Source organism: Epinephelus moara, chromosome 14, assembly GCF_006386435.1.
Source record: "Epinephelus moara isolate mb chromosome 14, YSFRI_EMoa_1.0, whole genome shotgun sequence".
In the NCBI taxonomy this organism is placed as follows: domain Eukaryota; kingdom Metazoa; phylum Chordata; class Actinopteri; order Perciformes; family Serranidae; genus Epinephelus; species Epinephelus moara.
Window position 1 is genome coordinate 15,804,679 of NC_065519.1, and position 26,595 is coordinate 15,831,273.

At 43.5% G+C, this 26,595-nt stretch overlaps 1 protein-coding gene across 1 annotated transcript in view; it reads left to right on the top strand.

Moving 5' to 3' along the window:
* Positions 1-4,827: 4,827 nt before the first annotated feature.
* Positions 4,828-26,595, top strand: part of spred1 (sprouty related EVH1 domain containing 1) — a 40,202-nt gene continuing 18,434 nt past the window's right edge. Inside the window, exons 1-3 of the mRNA XM_050062683.1 lie at positions 4,828-5,774; positions 17,807-18,077; positions 24,189-24,357. Coding sequence (XP_049918640.1) covers positions 5,743-5,774; positions 17,807-18,077; positions 24,189-24,357 — 472 coding nt within the window. The 5' untranslated portion in view covers positions 4,828-5,742. The remainder of the gene's footprint in view (positions 5,775-17,806; positions 18,078-24,188; positions 24,358-26,595) is intronic.

The window sequence follows — 26,595 nt, forward strand, 5'->3', positions numbered from 1 at the left end:
GCTATTGTAAGCAATACCAGTTCTACACAGGTTAGCCATTGTTAGCATTACCAGTGCTAGCCAGGTTAGCCATTGTTAGCATTACCAGTGCTAGCCAGGTTAGCCATTGTTAGCAACACCAGTTCTACACAGGTTAGCCATTGTTAGCATTACCAGTGTTGGCCAGGTTAGCGATTTTTAGCAATACCAGTTCTACACAGGTTAGCCATTGTTAGCATTACCAGTGCTAGCCAGGTTAGCCATTGTTAGCAATACCAGATGATAACAACCCATGATGCTGTATTTGCACATACAAACACTGTAGCACATAAAAGTTGGACAGTGCTGTGTGTACGACTGCTTTAGTGAGACACAAATATGAAAGAAGTGCTAATAAACAGTATGTTAGTACAGTTTTCCCTTCTGTTGGTGCACAGTGCCGCCATCTTGGATTTGGAAATCCAACTTCAGGAAGCATTCAGTTGAAATTTCGGACTTGAAACTAAAATCTGACTTCCCAGTGCAAATGGAACACACCATAAGCTCACAGGTGGGTAATGTAACTCTTGGCATGAAAGCAAATAAGCATATTTCTCAAAATGTCAACTATTCCCTTAAATCCCAATACCATTATGGGATAATGAAAGTAGAAACATCCTGTCTAGCTCCTTTTCCTCGCTCTTCTTTCTCATTTATATGAATGTACACACACAACCACCCAAGCATGCACGTGCCCACACACGCACACAAACTTCTCCCGCGTCTCTCATGCTGTTCCTACTCATCCTCATGAGAATGGTAAATAGTCATCTGTAACTTCCCCTCCAACATATTCATTAATCCCTTCTATCCTGTGGGGCTGGATGATGATTACAGGGAAGCCAACTGAAGCCGCCCAAATAAACACCCCTCAGGCAGCAACAAAGGCCTGTCCACCTCACCCTAAACACAGCTTCCCCAGCTAGATCAGGTTTCAATCAAGCCCACGCACAACATGCAAACAATAGGAAGTAACAGAGTCTCGAGCGCTGAGAACGCTAACTGCGGCTGAAACCAATTTAGTTTCCCATTTCTGTAGCTGAGATGTTAGCGACTGCTACAAATTTACTGGCAAGCCGATCTTGAGCTTTAGCTGTAAATCTAACAGCAAATCTAAAGTGGACTGACAGCCTGCCTTACCCTCATGACACATGTAATGTATAATATATAGAAAGCTGTATAATACAGTATAAAACAACATTTACTTCCAAGCACAGAGCTTCACTTTTGGTTTCTGTTCATTCTAAGCACATGCATAACACACAACTGTGTATTTCCCCTGTAAAACACACTCCACTGTGGTTTTTGGATGCTCACATTAATCGTAACCATTTACAGAACTTAAACAATCCCAGAGATGTGTTTCTCTCAAGGGCTTTGCAGCCATAATGACCTCGCATCTGAACCGACATCCTTGTGCATGGTCACAAGACCGTCTCTTTAAGCTTGACACACTTTACTCATCTAGTTATCCACATCCATCTCTCTTCTAAGACATTCTTGAAACAAAATCTTGGAAAGGAAAATCCCCCTCATGCTGCATAGATAACATCAAAGATTCCTCAAGCAGTATTCTGAGGACGATTAAGCAACATAGTAAATGTTTGCATCTCCAGTTCCAGACGGGTCATATGCATAAACACACAGTCAGAGAGAGACATTGAGAGCGAGCACACAGCACACAGTCAAACACGCCTGAAGGCCCTCACACTTCCTTCCCCTCTAGCCGCTACACCTTTTCTACTCACCACCCTACAATTAGCGTGCCTAAAAGTTGCAGGCTTCCGAGGCCAGGCCCACACTAATCATAGGTATGCATTGTTGTGTTCAGCTGCCAGGCCTTTAAAAATCAGCACCTCTTGTTGAAGCCACACCTCTTGGCTGAGATCAACGTGAGTCCACTGTCTGTGTCTGAGGGGTCCCACAGACACTCTACAGGTGGAAAGACACAACCTTTTTTGCCAGCTTGGGAAACTGGATGTTCACACACAAAGACAAAAGTTACAATATTATAAATGTGTTGACAAAAAGGAGGGAGGTAGAGCAAATATAAGGCAGAGGATCCTGAGATAAGGTTATTTACAAAGAGCTGTCATCAGCCGTCTCCGGTCTCTTTCACTAGATGCCCCGAGGTCTCGGCAGACTGTATGGCGGCAGCTACACAGACTGAATTTCCTTTCCATGGCTGCCGTACAAAGAGAGGCCTTCACTTCTCCTCTCTTGTGACTAGACGCTGCCTGCGCTGCTAGGAGCTGGTGATCACATCACCTGTGTTTTAAGGTCGTCATCTGATTCGAGTCATCATGGTCCAATACTAGGAATGAATCCCCCTGTGCTATCCTGAATAAAAGCGGCCATGGAGAGATGTTTATGTCTTTTATATGCCGCAAGCAAGATTGATTTGTCCCTTGTAATTAGACGTGCCAAATTTCCAGTTGTCATGCTATCATGTTAGGTTCGTCTATGAATTTTCAACTTATTAATTCAATTTAATAATCATCTGCAAACAGTCCTCTCCAAACACACTCCTACAGGTCTACGCAGACTACTTAGGGATCATATCAACATTACAAAGTCACAAGTAAGCTTTAATTTATGTATTTTAAGTGTTTAGGGTCCTGTGTGTGGGATTTAGTGGTGTCTAGTGGCAAGGTTGCAGAACTGAAACTTCACCTGTGTGCCAAGCATGTAGGGAAACTATTGTGGTTGACACGAAAACATGAGTGGCCCTATCTAGAGCAAGGGTTTGGTTTGTCCATCCTGTGCTATAGAACAAAATGGTGGACTCAACAGCTCATTCTAAGGTAACAAAAGCACAATAACTCTTATTTTCAGGTGATTATAAACTAATGGAAACATAGTTATGAATATTATACACCATTTCTGCAGGTAGATGCCACTTAATCCTACACATTGGACCTTTAACTCATGTTTCAGGTCAGAAAAGCTCTAAAGTTCGTGTTTAATAACAAGTCAAATCCAATAAAAAGCCAAATAAGTCTGAAAAATATGTGTCAGTACTTAAGTAATTACTGAAAATTAAGAAACATGACCAAACACAAACACACCAGACTATGATCTGCAAATCAGTTCAGCCGTCTTCCTGAAAGTCAAGCGAGGTTTTATTTGTGTTGGACTCTGCTGCTGTGCTGAATGAGGTTTGTGTTGAGCTAAACACATCCTTTATGCTGCGGTCGCTTGTTGGCAATACAGGAATGTTAGCTTGTTTACCGTCTTAAAGAGAATTGTGATGACCCTGATTGCACTTAGCGAGGGAAGTCAAGGGATGCCTCTGTTAGCTAAACATCCTGTTGCCTTGTTTAAGTACACTACAGTGTGTTGTGTTCAGTGTCTGTGAAAAAAAAAAAAAACACACACAGGAAACGCACGCCAGGGCCATCCACATTTGTGAGATGAGAAAGAAGGCTGACTTCCTGAACTCTGAATACTCTGAAGGATACAGGCATGCTAGTGGGAAACATTCATGGTCACTGCTTTTTTGTGCTCCGTTTGAAACAAGGGAGACTTTATTTGGACTTGTGAGCTTGATCGTGACAATGGTAACCAAATCTGAAAAAGGAAGAAGTGTGAACAAGTGGCCACATTTAGTGAAATGCAGACGGAGACAGGAATCTGTCACTTGATTACCCAATATGAGACTTTTTAGAGATGCAATTTTTTTTTATGTAAAAAGACACGACATGCACATCACACAGATGTTTGCAGCTTTAGTGAGAGAACAATTCCAAGAGAGCATTCACCTTTGCTCTCAGGCAGTCACCAGGATAGCAGCAGACACCGACCTTAGACAGGAAACCTAATCAAATATGATCAAATACCAAAGGAAGTGCACAATATGTGTCAGGGCTGCACATGTCGGGGGGGGGGGGGGGGGGGGGGGGGGGGGTCATGCTATCTATATACAGTGACACAGAGGGTGGTTTTATATGGCTGCAACATAAGGCTGTGGCACAAGCTGTATGAAAGCCAGAGAAATACAAAGAAACTTCTCACACAACATGCTGTCACTATGACAACCAGGCAGAATCATTTAGCCTGATCTCTTGCCATTCCACACAGCACAGAAATCCAATAGCATTTAAGTCTTACGCAACCAGGCCACCGATTCGCTCTGCGAGGCTTTTAACACATTTGCAAATAAGATTCATAAAGGTGCATGCATGGATTTTTTTTCTTATTATGTTGTTATATTTTGGGAGGGTGCTCCAGCTGTGTGGGGAGAGTTTGGGGTGCAAGGTGGGGCAGCTTTAACTATACTGTATCCAAACTGTCTGTTGTGGTTCAGAAGTGATGGAGGGCTCATTTTTTATTTACTAATATAGGCTATTGCATTACTAAAACTATAGCACACTGTAATTTCAAACTAGCCCTTGTGTGTCATAGAATATCCTCATTTTGTGAAGTGCATTTCTTCCACTTTAGCTCTGAATATATGCATCATATCTCAATATTAATAATAATAAAAGCTATGAGATAAAAATACCCCGCTGGCTTTCATGTGAAGGGGGTCTAGTGTAATTCCACGTGCTGCTGCAGCCACTGCTGTGTGCATTTAAAGCATTTCCCCACAATTTCACACCAAGATTTTTTTATAAATGGTTCAGGGGGGCTGGTCCTAACATGGTGAAGCTGCTTTAATGAAAGAAAACAAGAGAAATTGTTAATGGCCGAGTGTGTGTGTCAGCCCAAGTCCTTCCTCCAGATTATTTTCTACCTTGCGTGCTATCACAGAGACGCTTCCCTCTTGTATCAATGCGTGATTGAAGGGAAACTTCTTTTTGGAAGTGCGGGGACTACTTTAGGTCAACTTTAGGCAGAAACCCTCCTAATTCAACACGTAGAGTTGAAAGGTGGCGCATTTTAGCAATATGTGTGTTTATCTTTAGATTGGTGTGATAAATTGTGTCGTGGCTGGGCGTATTTTACCGCAAGAGTGTTATGTTTTTACTACGTCGCGGAAGGATCTAATTTTCTCGAGCGAGGGTCGACACATCCGCCCAGTTTTCCGATGTTTCATTCCCCCCGAGTTGAAAATGGAGTTCGATTAAAGCAGATGTCCACCAACTTCTCAAGGAAATTGAAGTGTAGAGGCTTTTACTTTGCGTGTCGGTGTTGATAGTGGAAGCGGTTGTAGTCTTTTTTTGGCCGCTTTGGATGCCTTTACTGCACATTACGCGGACACGTTGACGGAGCAACGCTCCACAGCGCTTTTTCAAGTGTTGTCCTGGACCTGAAGTTGGCGAATGGATGCTCGACAGCCAGCCATAAATAACCTGCCAAACGCTACAGCCTTCAGCAATCTCTACATTTTTTGAGGATCTATTCACGTTTATTTTTTGTGGTCAAAGCGGTGGGATTTGTTGTTCGTCGAGCAAGGATGATGCCGCTGGCCCATTTGTTATGGTCGGATTTTACTTCCAGGGAGGATAAAATGAATCAACGATTATCATTCCTCCTCGCGATTTAACGTTAGGTTCCAAGGCAGCGAGGCTAACGTTAAGCTAGCAAGCCCCACTTTTGGGGGGCTTTCACAGGGGACGCTTAGTTTAGGGCATGCCAGCCATTTGTACATCGTTTACTTACTATCCGAAATAGGGGTCATTTCTACATGTGAAGGAAAATGGTGATATTTGTGGTATTTTATCCCGCCGTCACTGCGTCGTCGATGCTATTGCTAGGATTTGGATCCCCGTGAGGAAAAAAATGAGTGAAGATTCAACCAATCCAAACAACGAGTGAGTATATACATATTTCACCCCCACACATTTACATACATATCAGTACATATCTGTAGATATTAACACGCTTTACTCGGATGTGCAATGCACTACCAGCTCCCAGTGACATTTCTAGCCGGGCGACGGTGGTATTTCATCACCCTACTTTACTGATATAAACAATAAGAAGCTATAATCCTTTATTTTTGTAGTTTTGCACGCTTATAGAAATCTATAGCACGGATTTCAGTGTGAATTTAAAAAGAGAAGTGTCTAATAAGCAGTGGCACGGGCCTGTTGTACACAAAAAGTATCTTATTTTTAATAATTTGTGTGTTATAATTCAATGTGAATGCTGCATTGATTCATATAAGGCCACTGTAGATATATATAGGTGTAATAATGGCTGCCTATAATTTATTTAACAGGGGGATTAGATGCTCAGGATGTTTATTATGGCGTTATAGATTGGCAGCTATATGAGGGATCATTGTAATATACATGCACACAGCTATATAGCCGTCTGAATATGATTTTATACACACGTCTGTGCAGTGTTTCACGATCTGAAAGCGTTATTATGACAGTCTGTGTATGTAGCTGCTGTCCGCCATGATTTCCGAACATAATCATCGATTAAAATCGCACACATCATGTTTAGCACCCTTTCTTTAATGAAAACCCTTCGACTCGATTGCGGCAATGTCAACGTCGAAAAGCTGAAGATGCCATTTTTTTTTCTCAATCACACTCATTTACATATCACAATCTCCATTCATAAAAAAAACCGCTTTAAAAAAAGGCGTCACATTCACACCCAGATCCCCGCGACGGCACGGGGGATCAATCGCGATCCGTGCGCGAGATGTTCTCGCACACGTCGCGCCCCATTTCAAGTCGCATTTCGGTATTGTTTTAATGGGCTGATCCCTTGTGTGCGCTTGTTGACAGTCAGTGAGAAATATCTGCTCCGGGAGGTGCTGCGGTCACATGATCCCCTCCATTCATAAAGTACCTGCCTGCCCATTCACAGCACTGTACACTGTTTCGCATTGCACCGACGATCACACAATGATCACATTTCCTGCGTTTGCTGCACAATGCACGGCACATGAACGCACCAGCTTGTCTGTTAACCGTCTGTTTTACATGCGTGTTGCGTTTAAAGGACGTTTCTGCACTATCTGGGAGGATTTTCTTTCATAATGTATTTGTCACACAGGAAGTCATATGGCCCCTGTGCAGCCATTTACAGTGTCACGGTGTAATGTTAGATACACACCCATGTTTTGCCCCTAGTCTATCTATTTGACCTAAAAGAGGTTGATTGATTTAATGCGCAGAGGCTTTGTCCTTGAACTACACTTCTGTGTTTTATGTAACATATGTCATGGAGTTCTTTTCCCTCACATCAAATAGATAATAATGAAACTACTCACCCTCTGTTAACAACATATTATTTTAGGGGAATTGTCTGATCTGATTATTGCAATTAGTCAAGATTCAGCTGACATTATGTAATAACCTAGCATGTTTGATGCTAGTGGGAGGGGTGAATACATTTTCTCACCATGTTAACCTCTAGTGAGATAAGTTACAGTGGGATTAAACCGTTCCTGAATTCGCTGGGACTCCCCGCAGTAACCTCAGGGACACCTCGAGGCCCCCCAGGCCCCACTTTGGGAGCTAACTGCCACAGGCTACATACAGATCATCGCCATCGGTGGTGTACAGGCTACAGTATATGCTGGGTTTGCTCCACACTGCATGATGGCAGCAGCTAAGATGGCGAAGTGATCCAAACATTGTTGCTATGATTCCACCACCTTTCTTGTATGATTCATAGTATTGGAGTGAACAGAATACAGAGCGTTGCCTGAGCCATGTATGTTTTGCTGAGGAGCGTCTCCGTAATGACACACACACAAAAAAAAGAGATAATTTGAGCATTGGGGATAAGAATCAAAATGTTTTTAACAGAGATGCACGCTCCTTTTTACATTGTGACATTGTGCTCTCCTCCATTGATGAGATAAATTTAGATCTTTGATGAGTCACTTGCTAAATCCTAAAACAAATCTGCCTTTACTTTAATAGATGGAAATCGTTTCTATAAATCCTGGTTATATTTTTGACTTCACGCTTCCCCCTGTAGCTCGCATTGTGGACATTTCATTTGAATATCTCCACAGAACGTGTGAAGAGATAATCCTGAAGTGGTTTTGTCTGAATGATGGGTGGTAAGTTGAGCTGGTGTACACACACAGAGCACACCCTTCCCTGAGAACATGTTCCTTGGCCTTGGCGCAGCTATGTTCACAAGGCTGAAATGACAAGAAGGCACACAAAGCCTCGTCAGATTTTTGGTTCGCGTCTGCTCCGGGGTGTGTGTGTGTGTGTGTTGGTGTGATGTAAGGCTAATGTGACTGTTGCAGACAAGGACTACGGTCATGCTGGGAGAAGTGGGGGGATTTATGAAAGTATGTGCAAGCAGCCTCTCTGCTGAATGTCACGCTTATCTAAAATATTTATCTCAACCAAGGCAGCAGTCTGTTGAGGTGCACTGTACTGGTACCTTTTATCTGTGCTAAGCTCAATTTTTCGAGGTAGTTCGACAACAAGAGGCTCGTCTGTCCTCATCAGCCTGTCTCATAAGAAAATAAGAAGTAAAAGGTGTGATAATTTTAGTTTGTACGGGCCTGTAGACTGCTTCTGCTGAAATCAAATGAATCCCTCATCCGTTCTTATCAGCGAAGGTCGGCCGCCTCTATATTCCACGGAGCGTGTATAGGGTATGGCCTCATTGTTTTAGATTCCTGCAGTCCTGTGGTATTGTCTGTTGCCAGTCAGGTGATTCCTCTCTCTCTGTGTCCTCTTCCTATCTGTGTGATTGATTTGACAGCTCAGCGTTTTATCTGCCAATGTGGGTGTCGTGATCTTATCACCTGAGGGCGGTTTTGCACTCCCATTCCTGTTGCTGAGCTTTCCAAACACATTCCTCCTAAACAACCCCCATCATGTCCTGAAACGACAAAGGGAGACAGCTACTTCAGCTGTTAGGGCTAGTGCTTTATGGCCTGGGTAATTGCCTATATCCTGTGGCCCTTATGTTAGGCTAAATAATTTCCTGGACCTTTTTTTTTTATAGATGGTATTATTTGGGGTTATTGCCAGTTGTTGGGATATGACCTCAGTGAGCACTTAGCTTTACTAGGTGGCCTAGTCTTAACTATAGACACATCTCACCTTTGACAAAGTCTGCTGAGCTGAACACATCTTTGGTTTTGCTTCTGTATTCTTTTGGGGAAGTGTTGCTTGTGACTGCGGTGGTTTACAGAGACCAATGAAATGTCTTATTTGACTAATATACAGAAGGGCGCTTGTAACAGCATTTTACTTTACTGGTTGCTTGGCATGTTCTCACATTTTAATAGATTTAAGTGTACGTCTAAGATACACACGTATTATAGGAATGAAAGTGTCTTTACATTCTCTCAGTTTCACTTTACTTAAGATGAAAAGTTGCACAACCCTTAAAGTTATTTTGCATACAGCATATTTATGTCTGCGTGTTCTATTAGAAGCTGTCGTATTGTTTGTGTGATTAATGACAATGATCCTCTGTATAACCAGAGGGCTTGGGCTGTCTGTAACTGAGACAAGCCAACACACTGAACAGGCCTTGTATAGTGGTGGACTGTTCCATTCCCATGGCCAGATTTAGGCCTGGATTCTGTGTATTTTAAACCCGAGCCACTTCCCTCTTATAATTTTCATTTCCTCTTCAAGTATTTTAGGAGCGAGCATAAACTGGCGTAAATGTCAGCGGGGTATTTAGAGCATATTTCAAACAAAATTCCTTATTCTCAAGACAAAGACCCGGTGTGGACGTGTGCTGTGTACGTTGGCCCACGCTGAAAAACTCCCATCAACATCCTGATAGCAGAGCTCGTCTTTATTTCTTTGTCGAGGAGGGGCCTCTGATGTTCACAGACCATATCTCAATGCCTCTAAGAAGTGCTTTTAGCACTAAGTGTCTGAATTGTGGATATTGTTTTCAGTTGTGCTGCATGCGGGAGCATGAAGGCTGGGCCTTGTTGTGAGCTCTTTGCTGCAGCTGGGCTGAGATGGTTCTTTCCTGCGAGGCCACAGACATAAAAGGGCACAGATGTAAATCCTAAACCTTGTGTCTTTGATTGAGTTTCCAAACACTTTGAAAACAGGAAGGGGTTTCTGTGTGTGCGCCTGCCTGTGCACACACACACACTTGTGTGTTTATTTCTGTGGGAACATTTGGCATGTGCATGTGTTTCTGGGAGAGATAGGCTTGGATCCTAGATGAGTGAATTTAAGCAGTGAGGGCTTTATGTTATCAAATGAATCAATTATCGAGTCAAGTTTTCAAGTAGGGTTAAAATTGGAGGCCTGTTAGAACATATATTTTTATCTGCTCGGTAACTTTTGATCAGATTTTGTCCTGTCTCGTGGCTATATTTAGAATTGGAACAGACTTTTATTGCTTGGTGAAAGTGTTTCTTGATTCCTCCAAATCTCAGAGGCCGGCGGTGTATGGAAATCTGATTGAATGTGAATCTAAGTAGGGTTGGGCGATATGCAGAAAGTCAAATGGCATGATATTCTTGATTGAATACCTCAGTGTCAATATTGCGATGATATTGTAGGGTTGACTGTCGGTGCATAATGAGATTTTAGTAATGTGGCTATAAGAAGGCAAATACATTACATCACTTCACTGTAATGCAGCCAACATTTATGATATCCAAAATCCAAGACGATATCTAGTCTCATATCACGATAACGATATAACACTAATATATTCCCAGGCCTTGACGTGATTGATTTTCACAATGGACAAATAGGTTGGTTTCTGATATGATAATAATGTTACTCCCAACAACATGGCCATGCTGTGATGCTTTACAACGTGTCATAGCAGTTTCTCTTTACATCCACGGGCCATCATCATGGTTTGGTGGTTTATCCTTCCCGAGTTGTGCCTGAGATGTATTGACGGTTTCTCCCACAGCTAGACGGCTGCCTTGTTCCCTCAGCTTCCCCCATCGGTCTCAGAGCAACTATGACGAGCAGACGCTCGGGTCCCTGGGGACTACTCTCACATCAAAGAGGACCAGAGACGCGGCAGTCGAAATTTGTGGTTCCTCTTTTTTTTTTCTTCTTCTTTCTGGTAATGGCAAGCGCAAGGTTTTAATTTTCCAAATGCTTGCGGTTCAAATTAAGATCATCTCAATATGTGGCTGTGATTGATGTTTGAGAATAGTTTTTTGGCATTTGATACACATGTGGGATCCTTGTGATTTATAGTGCCACGGCGCAGCGGCACCTAGAACATTGTTGTTGGGGTTGCAGGCCCAATCTAGTAATAGAGGGGTTGGTTAGGAAATCGGTGTTAGGAACACTGTGCGAGTGAGCAGTTTTGACATTCATTTGCTGTTTTCGGTCTATCTTCGGTTTGGGCTACAGGCTAATTTGACCCCACTAACTGCTGTCTGTGACGGATGCTACCAGAAGCGGCTGTGATCAGTTCATTTGCCGTCATCTTATTTCTGTGAAAGGATGGTGATAAATGTGAAGTGTAGCTTCGCTGTGTGGTGCAGCAGCAGCAGAGTAGGCTTGTTCTGTTTTTTTTTTTTTTCCTGAGTCAGTTGGTAGCTAAGCTGAATGTTCTTGTGAGGGAGATGACTCACCAGCAGCCTGAGGTGTTGAGAGGAGATAGGGCAAATTTCTCTTTCACTTCTCTTTCTATAGCCAATGTATTAGTTTTCACTGCAGCTAATGTAGCAGGCTTGTGATGCCGGCTGCCTGTTGGGTGTTTCTGTCGGCATTGTTCCATTATTAGCTCTGTTTTTTTTAAATTTTTTTTAATGGCTAACAGACAGGCCCCTTCAAAAAGTGTCTCGGTCCGGCCCTTATGCCATAATTTGCACTGCATCCATGTTGGGTCATGTTGGTGTTTGTTTTGAGTATGTTCATGCCCTTGAGTTTGCCACTGGTTATTTAGGGGATTTGAACCATGGCTAATTGGCCAGCTAGTTTGCACCGTTCAGATTAGATGCACTGCTGGAATCGACGGTCGAGTCCCAGATTGCATGTTATTTATTTCTTCAATGAGGCGTGATCGCAGTGAAGGAAACTGCACCACTTTATCCTCTTATAACTCGAGCTCCAAGTTGCCGTTTGTTACTCTGGATTTTTGTTTGTGGTGGATTACATTTGTTTAAAAGAATATTTTTCTGCAACATTACATCTACAAGCCTCGTGTAGATCTTTTGGCAAGTTGATACATCAAGGTTTATTGCATTTTAGATAAAGCTAAAGCTGTTAAAGAAAAAAGTAGCATACTTTCTCGAAGATAGATCGAAGATTTGAGTAAGAAAAGATAATGAGTCACAACCAGAGTAGCTTTTCACGCCATCTTCCACTTCCCCCCTTCCTCTACTTTCCTAGTGATTGCTTTCCTTTTGGAGGATAATCTATAGAATCGGATTGGGATAAGTAGCTTGTGTTTATATTCCCAATGATATTTTAATGATCCCCCCCCCTCAAAAGTCCTGCAAACCAAAGTGGTCTAGTGGAGCTTGACCGAGCTTGACAGCCTTCCTCCGGTTTTGATACAGGGGAGAGATGGGGAGGAAAAGGGGGCGATGGAAAAAAAAAAAGAAGAGGTGGTGGTGGTGGTGGTGGGGGCTTTTCTCCCCTTTTCTGATGCTAATGAAAGGAGGAATGGTTTTCCAGCTTTTAGCTTGCAGAGTGTGTCTCCCCTGCAGCATGCTCCGCTGCCTGGACATTGTGGGAGGACAAAACTCCAGGCCCGGGATCCAATAACGTGAAATTTCAGCAGAGAAGCGGCCATTGTGTAGAGAGAGGCAGTCGGGGAGGGGTTGGGTAGAAGGGGGAGACGGAGCGGAGGAAAGGGAGGGTGACTTGGCGAGCACCCAGGGCTCAGGCCACATCCTTTCTCTCTCTCCTCTCCTCCTGCACTCCTCTTCCTTCTCCTCCTTCCCTTCTTCTCCCCCTCCTGTCTTTCTTTCAATACCCCCCCCTCCTCCTCTCCTCCCATACCCCTGCCCTCCCCTCCACCACTCCCCTCTCGGGTGGGAAGCCCAAGGCTGAGACAGGAGCAAAGCATGATGGCATGCTGGAGCCCAGTGAGCCATGGGCCGGAGCAGCAGACAAACGGCCACTTTGTCAACTTAGGAAATGGTTGTCCCAGGATCCCCCTTCTCCGCCACACACTGGAGCAGCCGGCCTCGAGGCCCAGGCCTGCCTGGTGTGCACGTGCTCCCCTATCACGCCTTCTTTTCTCTTCTCTTCTTATAATTCATTTTAAGTGGAAATTCTAATTTAAGTCATGGTTTGCTCTTTGCTCTCACTTTAAATGAGGTTCAGATACAGTTGATTCTCTTACTGCATATCGTATAGATGCCCTGAAAGCAGATGCACATCCTTTTTGTGAGTGGAAAGCCATATTTAAATGCGGGTGGGAGCTGTTGACTGTCACCTTGGTCTCCACCCTGTTCCCATCCACCTCCTCCTCCTCCTCTTTCTCTCCCCACAGTCCTCCGTTACACTCTCACCCCTCCCTCTGTTTTTCTCTCCTGCTTTTGGTCGGAAATGAAGTCAGTCATCCAGCAGAATAACTTGGAATAATTTGGAATGGGGGGCTCCTTTCTCTCCATCGCTCCCCTCCCTCCTCTCTCCCCTGCTCGCAGGCCCAGGCCAGCTGATCTGCTTCCGCTCTCAATTGTGTGTCCAGTCGACTGTGTGCTCCCAGCAAGGGGCGTGGAGGCCAGCCTTTGTCTCCGCCATCCCACTCTGAACTGTGTGTGTGTGTGTGTGTGTGTGTGTGTGTGTGTGTTGCAGCAGGTTGCACTCAAATATCTTTTTGGACCACTTACTGTTTTTACCATAAGAAAGGAACAGTTTTTTTATGTGAGGGAGAAAAAGAGGAACGGGTGGGACCGTTTTATTCTTTGGTGTTAAGATTTTGTCAAATGCATCTTGTTTGTTGTTGGTTGAGTTGTTGGTTTGCAGGTTTCAGAATCTACTATATTTTTTTATTAAACTACAGTAACTATTAATTTTAGGCATATCTAGTCTTCTGTAATCCTTAAGACGGCATTGACATAGGTGTTTTAAGCTAGATGCAAAAGTGTACACAGTCCACTTAACTTCCTCTCTGGGCCCAGCCCCCCTCCCTGTGAGTGTCATGGTTGCTGGCATGTGTGTGATGGTAGGTCTGAAGGGTCAGGCCCTGGTCATTGTGCCCTGGTCATGGCTGAGCGACACCACCGCCTGCCTTCTGTTCACCCCAGGGACCCCTTCCTGACTGACAGCCCCTCCTGCACCCATCACCCGCATCCTTTATTGGGGGCCATAGAGGGGTGTAACAGCAGCAGTATTTCCCTCTTTTACTGCCCGCTATACTGCTCAAAAATGCATTTTTTTTCCCGGCTGTGGCAGGGGTTCTCACGTAAAGTTAAGCACTACTTCTGTGGCACTGTTATGAGGTGTAACCAGAAAGGGTGTTGATGAGATGTTTAAAGGGGGAAGTAAGTTGTGGTCATGTTTTTCTGTCAGTCTCCCACAAGCAGTTACTGTTAAAGCTTGAGGGCGCCACGTGAGAAAGGCTGACAATTGTTCAGTCATGTTGGCAATTCGATCATTTCTGTATTTGTCATATCTGTTCCAGCCCTACTATCCGTTATTATTTGCTCCTGTTTACTTGATTGGCAGAATAGTTGCTTATTTTTGGATCAGAGCACTCATTAAGTGGTAGAAAAATCACAATATCAAATTTGAAAATGTCCTTGGAATTATTAAGATTATAATAACCAGTAAAAGATTTCCAGTGCTGTCCACTTCTGTTAACACCATGACTGACAACGCTTGCTATGAATGTAGACTGATAGGCAAGGCTTTGAACAGACACTCTACAAGTTTAAAAGAATTGAAATATTCAATAGCTATTTAGTCTGACCAAAAGATTGTTTGGATGTTGTGATTTGTGAGGACATATGGGAGGGTCAAAACAAGAAAAAATGATCAAGATCTTTCTCTAACAAAAGATGCATGTCAAATCTTCTTGATTGGATTTAAGACAGTAGGCCTAGTAGTTGTAGATGTAACTCAGCAGCATTGTAGAAACCTGTTAATCAAATTTTGAAACAATCATTGATTGCAGATAAGTCCTCACCTCTTTGTACTGTTTTAAAGGAAAGTAATGTGTCCGCAGTTTAAGTGTAACCATACAGATCTACCAGCAAGCCAGCTCAGTTTTGGTCTCTAATCCCCTAATTAACCTGTGTCTCTTGTCGCCGTCTCTAAATTTCATTTTCCTGCACCACATTTTTCCATTTTTTGCTTCTTTCTCTCATGAAGAACTAACAGAACAAGTTCAAAAAATCTTTCATAAAAAGGTTTTAGAGATATCGCACTAGGGAAATGGAATTTTATCGGTTGCATACGTCATATTTGATAGATTGTCATTGCTCAGTAGTAGCGATTGAATATGAATTTTAGCCTGGAACAAGTTCTTAACATAACATTTATTTGATATGGCGAATTTGTCAGCAAACATTTGCTAATGTACACATCCAGCAGCTATGGATGGAGCAATATTAGCATTAACTTGACACCTGATGAATATAAGCCCAGTATTCACTCTCTTTTAGCTCTATTTTTGGTCTCCACCAGTTCCTGAAGGAAATATCTGGCTCTTCAGTTGCTAAATGCTCCACTGTTTGCAGCGGCTAGCTGCTAACTGTGTCTGTTTCCTGTTTGGTGGTGAGCTGCTAGTGTACAGTGGGTTTATCAGTGCTTTTTGCCAAAAAGAACACTATGAGAGCAGTGAGAGTGAACCAAAATGGCAAAACAATGACCTGAAACTCACTATAAAGCTTAATAAAGCCAAGGGTAGCAATAGATTCAGGTGATAATTCTCTGTAGGTCATCACTACGAGTGACCTGCTTCACATTGCCATGTCATACATTGTTATTTGATTGATTATAGACGCTTTTAAGACGCAGTTAAATTGGTTAAAGTTAGTTGCAGGGGAAAGGGAATGGTGGGATATGTTGCAGTAATGTTCAAAATATTGTTTGAAATGATGTGTCTTCATATACTGATAAAATTGTCTTTAGATTAGAAAAGACTATTGTGTTGGTGTCTGTGTGTTGTAACAGGCCAGAGTTGGGCAGAATAAAGTCTGTGGTTTTCCTCTTTTTCGGGTTAGTTAGAGTTATCATCCTGCTCATCAACCCTCCGAGGGAACTTTGGTCAACTATTACCAGGTGCCAGGATATCAAAGCGTTCACGTGAAGAAAAAAATTGCCTCAGATTTAATGCTTACTGGCTCTTGGATTAATTACTAACCAATAACCTGGGCACTGAGGTTTGCCAAGGGTGTGGAAGGCAGGAGGGCAAAGGTTACCCTCATGGAGTAGGCCAAGATTCAGAGAGGAGAGGAGAGATGCAGCCATTCTTCTTTCAGAGCAGGAACTGCTGTGATGTAAGTTGAAGACATTTCTCTCCCTTAATGACTGTTTCATATTTGGCCACTATCATAGAAATTCTCAAGAAAACGCTCCAGACGCTGTGACGTCATCTACATTGGTTAACCTGGACATCGGCCAGAGAACAATGTGTCACAGGAAGACATCCAGCAGTCACATTCTTTACTCTCTTCACCCGTTTCTGTCAGCTCGCAGATCTTCCCCCAGTCTTTAATATGTTACCAGCAGTTTCTGCAAAATGCTGCCCTCAGCACACCCTGACCTTTGTCATTTCCGGTGGCCCAATGCAGTCGGTGTTATCTAATCAGGGAAACATCTGACTCCAAGTGGAGGGACAGAGACAAAGGAGGTGGGGAGGGAGAGAAAAGCTGGAATGACTGACAAAGAGATGAAGAATTATGATGTATAGTACTAGTCAGTATCAAAGTATGGCAGTCAACTGATTCACTGGGACCATTATTGAGATACATTCAGCTCTGATATTTCGGTAGACGTCCTTTCTTTACTAAAAACTTACTTCTATATTTGGCATACAATATGGCAGTTCAGCCTTTTTCTAGTTTGTGGCTGTTTGACATTTGAATGATCACGCATACATTTATGTTGCTTTATGTCTAAAAAAACTCAAGCTTTATGCATTTTTGTACACACTACCTCATGTTAGCTGTGTATAAACCTCTCAAACTTGAAGCTAAATAACGCCACGATTCAAAGCCCTTGTAGGTGACGTAGCAGTATGATCAGAAATAAGAAATGAAAGTTGATGTGAGCTGCAACCCCTGTAATGTGTCTGGTTTGAACCCACCTGCTTCGGGAGAAAGGTTGGAAATCAGCAGCAGCCGGAGCCTGAACTTGGCCACATGGTCAGTCACCCTCAGGCTGGGGTTAAACACACACTGTCGGCTTCAGACTTTAGAAGTTTTTGCCAGTAGTCTGTTAAATCCTGCATTAAAACCAAAATATGCATTTAATCCAAAGCTGAATCCTTGACTTTGCTCTTTCACGTTCTAGTTGTAGTTACGTCGCAGGTTGTAGGCTAGCTTGTTGCTAGTAATAGCTTCTGACGCCACTCAGATTTCCTCTGTTTCATTTTGTTTTATTTCATCTCAGTGTGATGTAGCATGTGGTGAGCTCTTTAAACTCTCATATTGTTGGACAAACTGTGTAGTATTTGTGTCCCTCACTGCACATTGGCGAACCATTTTGTGGAGGCTACGTGTACTGTACTACGACTCATTTATGCTGCGGTTCTACTGAATTATGTTGACTAATATTTCATGTACGCTCTTGACTTTTGATGATGATGCTTTTGTAATCTAAGTGATATAAAAAATGTCACCAGAAGAGACCCTCAAGAAAAAGACCCTAATTTTTAAAAAATGCTGCTGATGTAATCTAAAAGCACGTTTTTTCCTTCTGCTCTTGCCCTCTCCTCTCTTATTCCTTCCCCCCTCCTCGTCTTCCTCCCCTCCTCTCCTTCCTTTCCTCCTCTACAGTGACAGTTATGCGCGTGTGAGAGCAGTGGTCATGACTCGGGATGACTCCAGCGGTGGGTGGCTTCCCCTGGGGGGCGGAGGCCTTAGCTGTGTCACCGTCTATAAGGTCAGCCGGGCGGAGGACAGCGGCAGCACCCACAGCGGAGGCAGCGGAGGAAGCAGCATCAACCTCAGCCCCTGTAGCTCCAGTCCTAGTCCCAGCCCCAGCCCCAGTCCCAGCCCCACCGCTGTGGAATTTCACATCAAGGGCGAGCGGCTCAAAGACAAATTGGTAAGGGAACCCTTTAGCTTAAAATTCAAAAATGTATTATGTCACGCTGTGCTGCATAAAGTCAAATTAATACCATACATCCAACTGGCTAATTGACGTGTTTACATTCTCGGTTAGTTAGTCACTTCCTGTCTCCCATGCACATTCAGGTGCACAAACCAGAGATGTTGCATTCTCTTGGATGAGATCACCCTGAGCCCCCCTTTCCCAGACTCCCCTCTCGCTGTCTCACTCACGCACACACTCACACACAGGAAGTGGTTGTTTGGCTTTCCTCCATGGCGCAGGTATCTGAAAATAGGAGCGAACTGCGTGATGCTGTGATGCATGATGATATCATCAGGGAGAAGGGCAGATTACTCAGGAGAAGAGAATGTGGGATGAGGGATGTGGGAAATGCACAAAGAGCTCGGAAGGAACCTAAATGATGGAAAAGGGGGCTGGAAATTCACACTCACTCCGGTTTTCCATGAGTACACAAGTATTTGCCTACCTTTTTACGAGCATTTCCTTTCTCTTGATGTGTGATGTAAAGACTGTATTATTCAGTGAATTAGGCCAGGAAAATATGTTCCTGGTTATTCTAACAGTAAAGAAAACCCAGATGTCTACACGTGTAAAACACTCTATAGATAATATAGTTATACTGTGAGGGAAAAAAGGTTTTCAGATTCGCCATGTGGCCTCACACACTAAATAAAAAATTCAAAATGTATGTCACACGTTTGTCTAACCAGCAGTTGAAACCAAGTGCTATTTACTTAATTATCATAAGACAAAGCAAAGCAACAAATCTTCACATTTAAGAAGCTGGAACTGGCAAATATTTGGGATTTTGCTTGAAAAATGAATCATTTGTTGTCAAAATAGCTGCAGATAAATTTTCTGTCAAACAGCAAATCGATTACACAACTACTTGTTTCAGCTCTAGTGTAAAGTCTTTTGCTGCTGGTCTGTAGTGACACAATGTGATAGTGCATCTCTATCAGTGATGGGCCGACATTAGGGTCAGTGGATTTTGTTTGGCCAGTTTTAATTCAACAAAAGTAGAATATTTCTGCCTCATCACAGATAGCGAGATTTGACTTTATAAGAGATGTGTATGTGTTGCGTTTAAGGCTTGGTCTACACAGACACAGCTGTTTTGAAAATGTCTTTAAAAAATAACATTCAACACAAACACCATTGTAAGAAATTTCTGTCCAGAATGAAAACGCAAACACATTGAAGCATAGTCCAGAGCATGTCAAAACAACAGGCGGCGTTATAACTAGGGATGCACGCAATTAGATGTTTAAACAATTAAACGTCCGCCCCCTTGCTATTCGGCACCAGAAATATTAGTCGGTTAAACCAATTAGTGTTTTATTCATGTACAATGCCGCTTAACTGTCATGCAGCTGCCCGCCACAAGTGGGTGCTACAGAGCCTGTAGAGTTTTAAAACAGCATGGTGGGAAATCGTGAGTGTTTTCCCATTTTTAGACTGGTCGACTAGTCTTGATTAAAATTTTTGTTTAGTCGATGGGGAAATTGGTTGTCAGGAACATCCCTAGTTATAAGCGCAACCCAAAAGCAGCGCGAAAAATAAGACGATGTTGGCCAATCAGAAGCCTAAAAAAGCTATTACTGGAAGGTTACCTGGAGTGGTGACCTCCGCAGCACATTCTGATACCTCTGTTCCTCAAAAGTACCGATAAGTGTAACCACATAAGAAGTCTTGTTAGCAGCATTAGAACCAGCACTATTTTGGCCATGTCCACCATTGTGACGCTTCACAAAGGATATAATGACAAGCACGCTAATGTTGCAAACCAAAAATTCAATTTAAACACTGAAAATTACTGAAAATCTTTTACAAAATATTTACAAAACATTTGTTTTCGGTGACCTAAAACGCAGTTAGCATAGCTGAAAGGCCTTAACGCATATACCCCTATATGTGTGGACAAGGCCTAAAGGGCTGTACATGACATGCGGAGCTCACACATTACTATTGTCTAATTACTAACATGTTTAATAGTGTGTCCAGTTACAAATATATTTAACTATTTATTATTGGTACCATGTAAACATAAAAACATGTAACCTGCAAAGTGCATGGTCATTCTGTTTCCTCACCAAGTAACAATGAGGCTCCAAAAGATCAAGTTGTGTCGTAGTTCTAATCCTCATGGCTTTTGCTGCAAAGCTCATGATCTTCTTGTCACAGTCTCATTCTGTGTTGTAGATCTAAAACAGATCCAGTAGATGCTCTGGGATAATCCTGGTCTGTGGTAATGAGAGTGTAAATCTGTGTGTGTGTATGTATGTGTGTGTGTGTGTGTGTGTGTGTGTGTGTGTGTGTGAGAGAGAGAGGACTGTCTGTCAGATGTCAGGAGAACGATGAGGCCACCATGATGCTCAGAGTCTGGCGGTTCCTGACGATCTGACATCAGAGGCTTGTTACAGCAGGGTGTCTAAATCACCTTTTTTATCTCCTCTGACTGAAGACAATTTTATGTGTGTCTTGTGTTTACGCCGTGTTTGTGTTTAGTGCGTTGCTATCCAAGCGTGTGTGTGGCACAGGAAAGGGTGTGACGGGAATGCTGTTGTTCAGACGGGCTATAGACATGGCTCAAAGACCCCGGCAACTGTTCTGGGATGTGGTAGAAACACCCCTATCACCACTAGAGTCTACCCCCAGCCACCACAACAAACACCCAGCCATATGTAGGTCTGTCGGGATGCCACCCAGTGCCGTGGTGTTGGCGTCAACCACAGCGCTACCGACAGTCTGAGGGCATCAGAAGAGGAGCGGCAGAGTAATGAGTCCATGAAAACAACAGCGACAGAGGAAACCACATAAGAATATGTTTGGCATTGTCGGAAAAAAACGCAGGGCAATATCAGTACTTGTTACCACAGTATCGTCCAAAACAGTAACATCGGTGTTTTGACTTCAGAGGTAAATGAAAGACCATAATTATGTTGTAAGAGTGATGTTGAACAGAGTAAAAAAAGAGAGCCTCTGAATGTTTGAAAGGCTGTTTGGTTTGATATGCTATGTCTAAAAAAAACAGAAAATGAAAATGCTTATCTGTGTTTTAGATGCTTTTTGTCATCTAAAGCAATATAATCCAGTGTTTTAATTCAGCCAGGAAAGGACAGAATGAAAAAGCACAATGACATCTCCCACCCCTCGGTAGAAACTTGAGCTAGATGGAGGAATAAATGGATCAGAGATGCAGTTATTTTGAAATCACAAAGGCACGATTCTGGCTGGTAGGAGCGAGGTGATTGGGGTGCATAAGATATGAGAGGAATCAGGGGGAGAGAGAGAGAGATGTGTGTAGTCAAAGAGCAGGAAACAGAGGTGGAGCCAGATAGACGGGAGACGGAAGAGGTGGAGGGGATCTGTCTATAAGCGCAGTGATGCGGCACAGAGTGTACTGGTGATGACTCAGCTGGCTCTCCATATAGCTACCAATCACTCTGCTCCCTCCTCCCTCTCCCTCTCTCTCCCTCCTTCACTCTGATTCTTTGACTCTCTTAAAAACTACAGATCTAATTGGTCGATGATTGCTTAGCATACTGACTCTGGGATTGTGACAGATCTCTGGCTTCTTGACATTCGTAGTCTGTGACTCCATCTGATTGATAGATTTGTGAATGTTGGGTAGTCCAGGCTTCTCTGAAAGGCTTTGTCCTGGGGCAGAGGGTGTACTTGATACAGTTGTGTTTCTGCTGTTAACTTTTGTCATCTGATGGTTTGTTTGTCTTTGCTAGCAAAAGATGCTTTATTAGCCGGAAGTCTTGGGTGATCATTTTCAAACAGTGCCTTTTAGTGTGCCTTCAGTGCATCGATATTTCAGCATTGACCGATATCCACCTTGTTGACTGCCATCGGCCTATCACTGCCTAAGATGACATTCACCGATGGCAGTGGCTGGTGTTTTCCTGCTGTCACAATAATTTTGCGCATGCTAAAAAGCGTGGCTCAAGGCTTGCGTTGTCCTGGGGACAATATAAACATGGTTGGGACAAACAAAGATCTTCCCCGGGACATGTTTGGGATGAAAGGAGGCATCACGGGACACACCCTCTTTTTTCCCGGATAATGCTACATTGTGAAAAACAAATCCGTGTTGAAATTGTCAGGAGGAGAGCTAGTTAACGTTAGCTAATGGCTGTTAGCTGTTAGCATCCAGTGGCTGGAACTAACAGTTAACAGAGGTTGCCTTGAGTTACATTATGATGCATTCAAGCTCTGTTCAGTAAAAATGAGTATTGGACGAAGGTAAATTTAAAATGATCATGATGTGACAAGAAACTTGAATAAATATAGGTGTTTGAACGATTAGTTTGTTGATTAATTTGTCGAAGCAACATAAAATAGATGTCTCTCTTCTACGCACCTGTCTGAAAATAGATGTGTGACGTATTCCTTCATTTTTATTTTATATATTGGCATAGGTATTGGCCCACAATTCAAAATTAGTGCATCACTTTTATTTTTAAAACATACTCTATTTTACTTCGACAGTTACGATATACTAAAAGCTTTTTTTAAGCATTGTTATCGGGATGTCTTGAAGTGATTATCGCACTTGTGATGGCAGAGACAGTGTTCAAAGATTGTAGCCTGATTTCTCCCACTTGGTTTCTTGTATGCATGTAAACGCAGTCTCTCTCCATCTCCCCCCCATTTCCGCTCTCACGCTATCTCTTCATTACTCTCTGCACGTCTCACCTCCGTCTGTCTCTGTCTCCGTCCCTCTCCTCTCCTCCTCTAACATCTCTGGCAGCCTTCTGTTGCGTTTCTTTCGGGGGTGGCTCCTCCTCCTCTCTTTTCTCCGAGCATAGTGTGGAATGCGGTGTTAAGTGTCGTCCCTTCCATGCAACTGTGATACTTCCTCCTCTGTCGGCCTCGGCTGTGCGCTCACCTTACCTGCTCCGGCTCCATTTAGTCTCGCCTCCACAATCAGCCCCAGAGGCCCCCCCCCACCCCATCCTCCTCACATCCATCCCCTCTCTTCTTCCCTCCCCTCATCCACTGGCTCTGGGTAAACACACTGGCTTAACCTTTGCCCCTGCTTTTCTTGGGGAGGCTTGTTTGCAACACGAGGACAGACATTGTGAGACACGTCTTCCACATGCAGAAAAACGATGTTGCTCTACACTTGTGTGAAAAAGCAGCTCTCGCTCACACATTCAGAATGAAACATAGACCTGCGTGCACCCTCTCTGACACACATATCACATATCGCCAACCTCTCGTACAGCTGCCACGTATCAACCTCTTAAAGCGCGTGTGTTGACTGTTGTCCGGATTGACGGGGAATGGTGCCATCTGCTTTCACCGGTCGAGTATTGGCTTGTGACCGTTGTCCTCTGACAGGGCGTTTGCGCTGTGAAGATGCACAGTGTAGCGCTTGGGTCATTGAGCTTTTCATCACGCCAGCTCCCGCGCTCATACATTCTCTCACGCAGATCGCCATGCGCACGCTCACACATTCACACCCCATTAAGCCACCTCTCGTGCACGTCGGTAAAAAAACCTCAAAGACTGTAATGGCCGTCTCTCATTTCATTTAATCTGCCTAGAGGAAGGCCGGGAGGCGGCCCAGTAGCCCTGATTAATAATAGGCTTTGGAAACACAGTCTCTCTCTGCCACACACTTGGGCTGCCTGGCTCCAAAACGTACTCAGCCCCCCTCCGTCCTCTGCCACCACCACTGCTCTCCATCTTTATCATCATCTGTAATGAAAACCCCACCATTTAGAATGTGTTTTACAAATTATCCAAAGAAGTATGTGAAATTATTGGGTTTAGGATGATTTTTTTTTTTACGTTTTCTATTTTAGAAACTCGGGAGTTATGTGTGGTTCCAGATGAGGCCTCTACTCCCAATCTCTCTCTATATATTCACCACTGAGTGATTGAATGTGGCATGTTCGAATAACTTTAGCTGAGGAGTAAGATGAAGGATTTACATTTGTGTTCCCCTGTGAGTTTCATCATTAAACCTTTTAAATGATGCAGCTGCCACTCTGCGTGCTTACTTTAGCTTGACCAAATGTAACTACAATGCCGTTGAGCACTAATGTGTTTCACTGTGTGTGTTGTCAGGTGGTGCTGGAGTGTGTCCTGCAGAAAGACCTCGTATACAACAAGGTCAACCCCATCTTCCACCACTGGAGGATCAATGACAAGAAGTTCGGACTGACTTTCCAGAGCCCTGCTGACGCCCGTGCCTTCGACCGGGGCATACGTCGGGCCATTGAGGACATCAACCAAGGTGTGTGTGTGTGTTAGCGGGTCGTTGTGGTGTGTGTGTGTTTGGAGTTTCAAAACAAAACACCAGATTTGTTTGGAATTCCCTCTCAGAGGTTGCACGATACTGTGTGTGTTGGCAGCCAGCCAATGCGTGTAAAATGATACGGGTGTATGTGTATGAACATGGCATGCATTCTGTTAGCGGGCTCCTACAGCCTGTATCCCTGCCTGTTTGTCGTTGGCTTGTAAGGGCTGACCTAGCATCTGTTCTAGGAGAGATGCATAGCGTTGATTAGCGTTGATGACTTCCCCCCACTGCTACCTGCGCAGACACCCAAGCATGACCCCTCCTGTGTTATCTTATCAGTGCCAGCTGCCCAGATAAACTCCTCACTTCCTGTAGAGACTGGCAGGGCAGCACAGTGGGTGATATAGGACAGGGGAAAGGGAGCGTTGGTAAGAAAGGAGGAGGAGCGGGGGGTTAGGAGTTGGGACACACAGAATGGGTGGCAACCTGAGATAGGGGCAGAGCTTTAGTCAGGAGAAACTTGACCAGGTTGGGCTTTTGTGCTGCTCAAGTTTGAGGACTGGCTAGTCTAGTCTAAAAAAAGGAAGGGTTTGGCCTGTCTGTGCACACTGTGGCATTTATACTATTTTTCAAAACCTAGGGTGGAGCTGGGTCTTTGAGTTTAGTTAGCAGCTTTGGGTCCTGATAAGCAATATTTTTCAGTACAGTGCCAGAGGTTGCAAAGTCATCCAATTAGCAGGAGAATCGCCAGCTCAGCAATCTGCCACCCAGCGCTGTGTTACACAAGAGGCTGGCTGGCTGGCTGGCTGGGTGGCTGGGGAGCTATAATCTCCTTTACTCTCTAGACCCAGGAACCCTGAGGAGCGTAGAGGAGGTACAGCAGAACATATCGTAAAGGCTTATCACCAGTAGGCATCAGTCGCCTCTCGCCCACAAGCGTTTATCTGAGATTTGTACTTCCTGGGCACAAGTCCACACATAGTCCAGGTAAAAGGTAAGCATGGGCAACAACTGTAGGGCTGGCTTTGTGAATAGCTCTGCCAGCAAATTTCCCATGAAGATAGGGAACAAAGAATTATGGAATGCTATAAATAAAACTTTATATTAATGAGAGGATGACAATGTCATGTTAGAGGTCAGGGCTGCTGAGAGTTAGTTGGCTTAAGCCCTATTTGTATAGGACTGGCAATACCTGGGGACCTCATGTGATTTAGAAATTACCCGCTACGTCTGTGTTTCGTGTGGCACAATTGCACAGGATACTCAAAGTCTGTATTTTACACGAATTATTGACATTATCACCCAAATATGATCCACACGCTCATTCGTAACTCCACTCTACACAACACAGAAACACTACTAGCGGTGAAGTACAGTGATAACGTCCTTTTTTTCTTTAAAATGTGGGTTAAACAAACAGAGCCAATCCTGCCAGACATTGTCAACCATCTTATCATCTTTTGAGATTGTGCCCCTCTTATGGATATGAGCTTGTTTTTTTCTGCAAATGGGTCATCATGCGTGTGGCAAGAAGAGCCTCCTACATCCAAAATTCTGTCAAAACTTAACTTTAAAACTGCCGATGAAGCCTCCCTAATTCTTGACTGAGAAAAAAGAAGGTGCGGAGAAAACGGAACACTTAAATACGACTCCAAATCACACTGTATTAATATTATCACATGACCTCTGTGTTTGGTGTAATGTTGTAGGTAATTTGCAGTGGAATTTTACTTTACAAATTAAAGACATGGCAGATTTGCACAGATTGAAATCACAAACGAGCTCTGCAATTATTACAAATTACCAGAGGTCCCCAGATAATACTAGTCCCATGCAAATAGGTCTTTAGCCTGTTTTACTAAATTTAATACATTAGTAGATTAGTAGCCAATTCATTTTGATAGTCACTTAATCATTTTTAAGCTAAAATGCCTGCAATGTACCATTTCCATCATCTCAGGTATTAATATGTCTTGCTTTGGTCTGAATCAGGGACTAATTTTGTTACAAAGTTGTATAATTACCTAGAGTCGGTTTGTGTTCTCACGGCAGCATTTACAAGCGGACCAGATCAAATGCCTTGCACGAGAAAGCTGCTCTTGATTGGTCAGAATTTCCATGTGGGAAAAATCCAGGAAGTAAACAAAACGTTGAAGAAGAGTACACTTGCAAGATAAATGTGACACTTTCTAATGTCACAATGGAGGGACAACTACGCAGGTTGATTTTAGT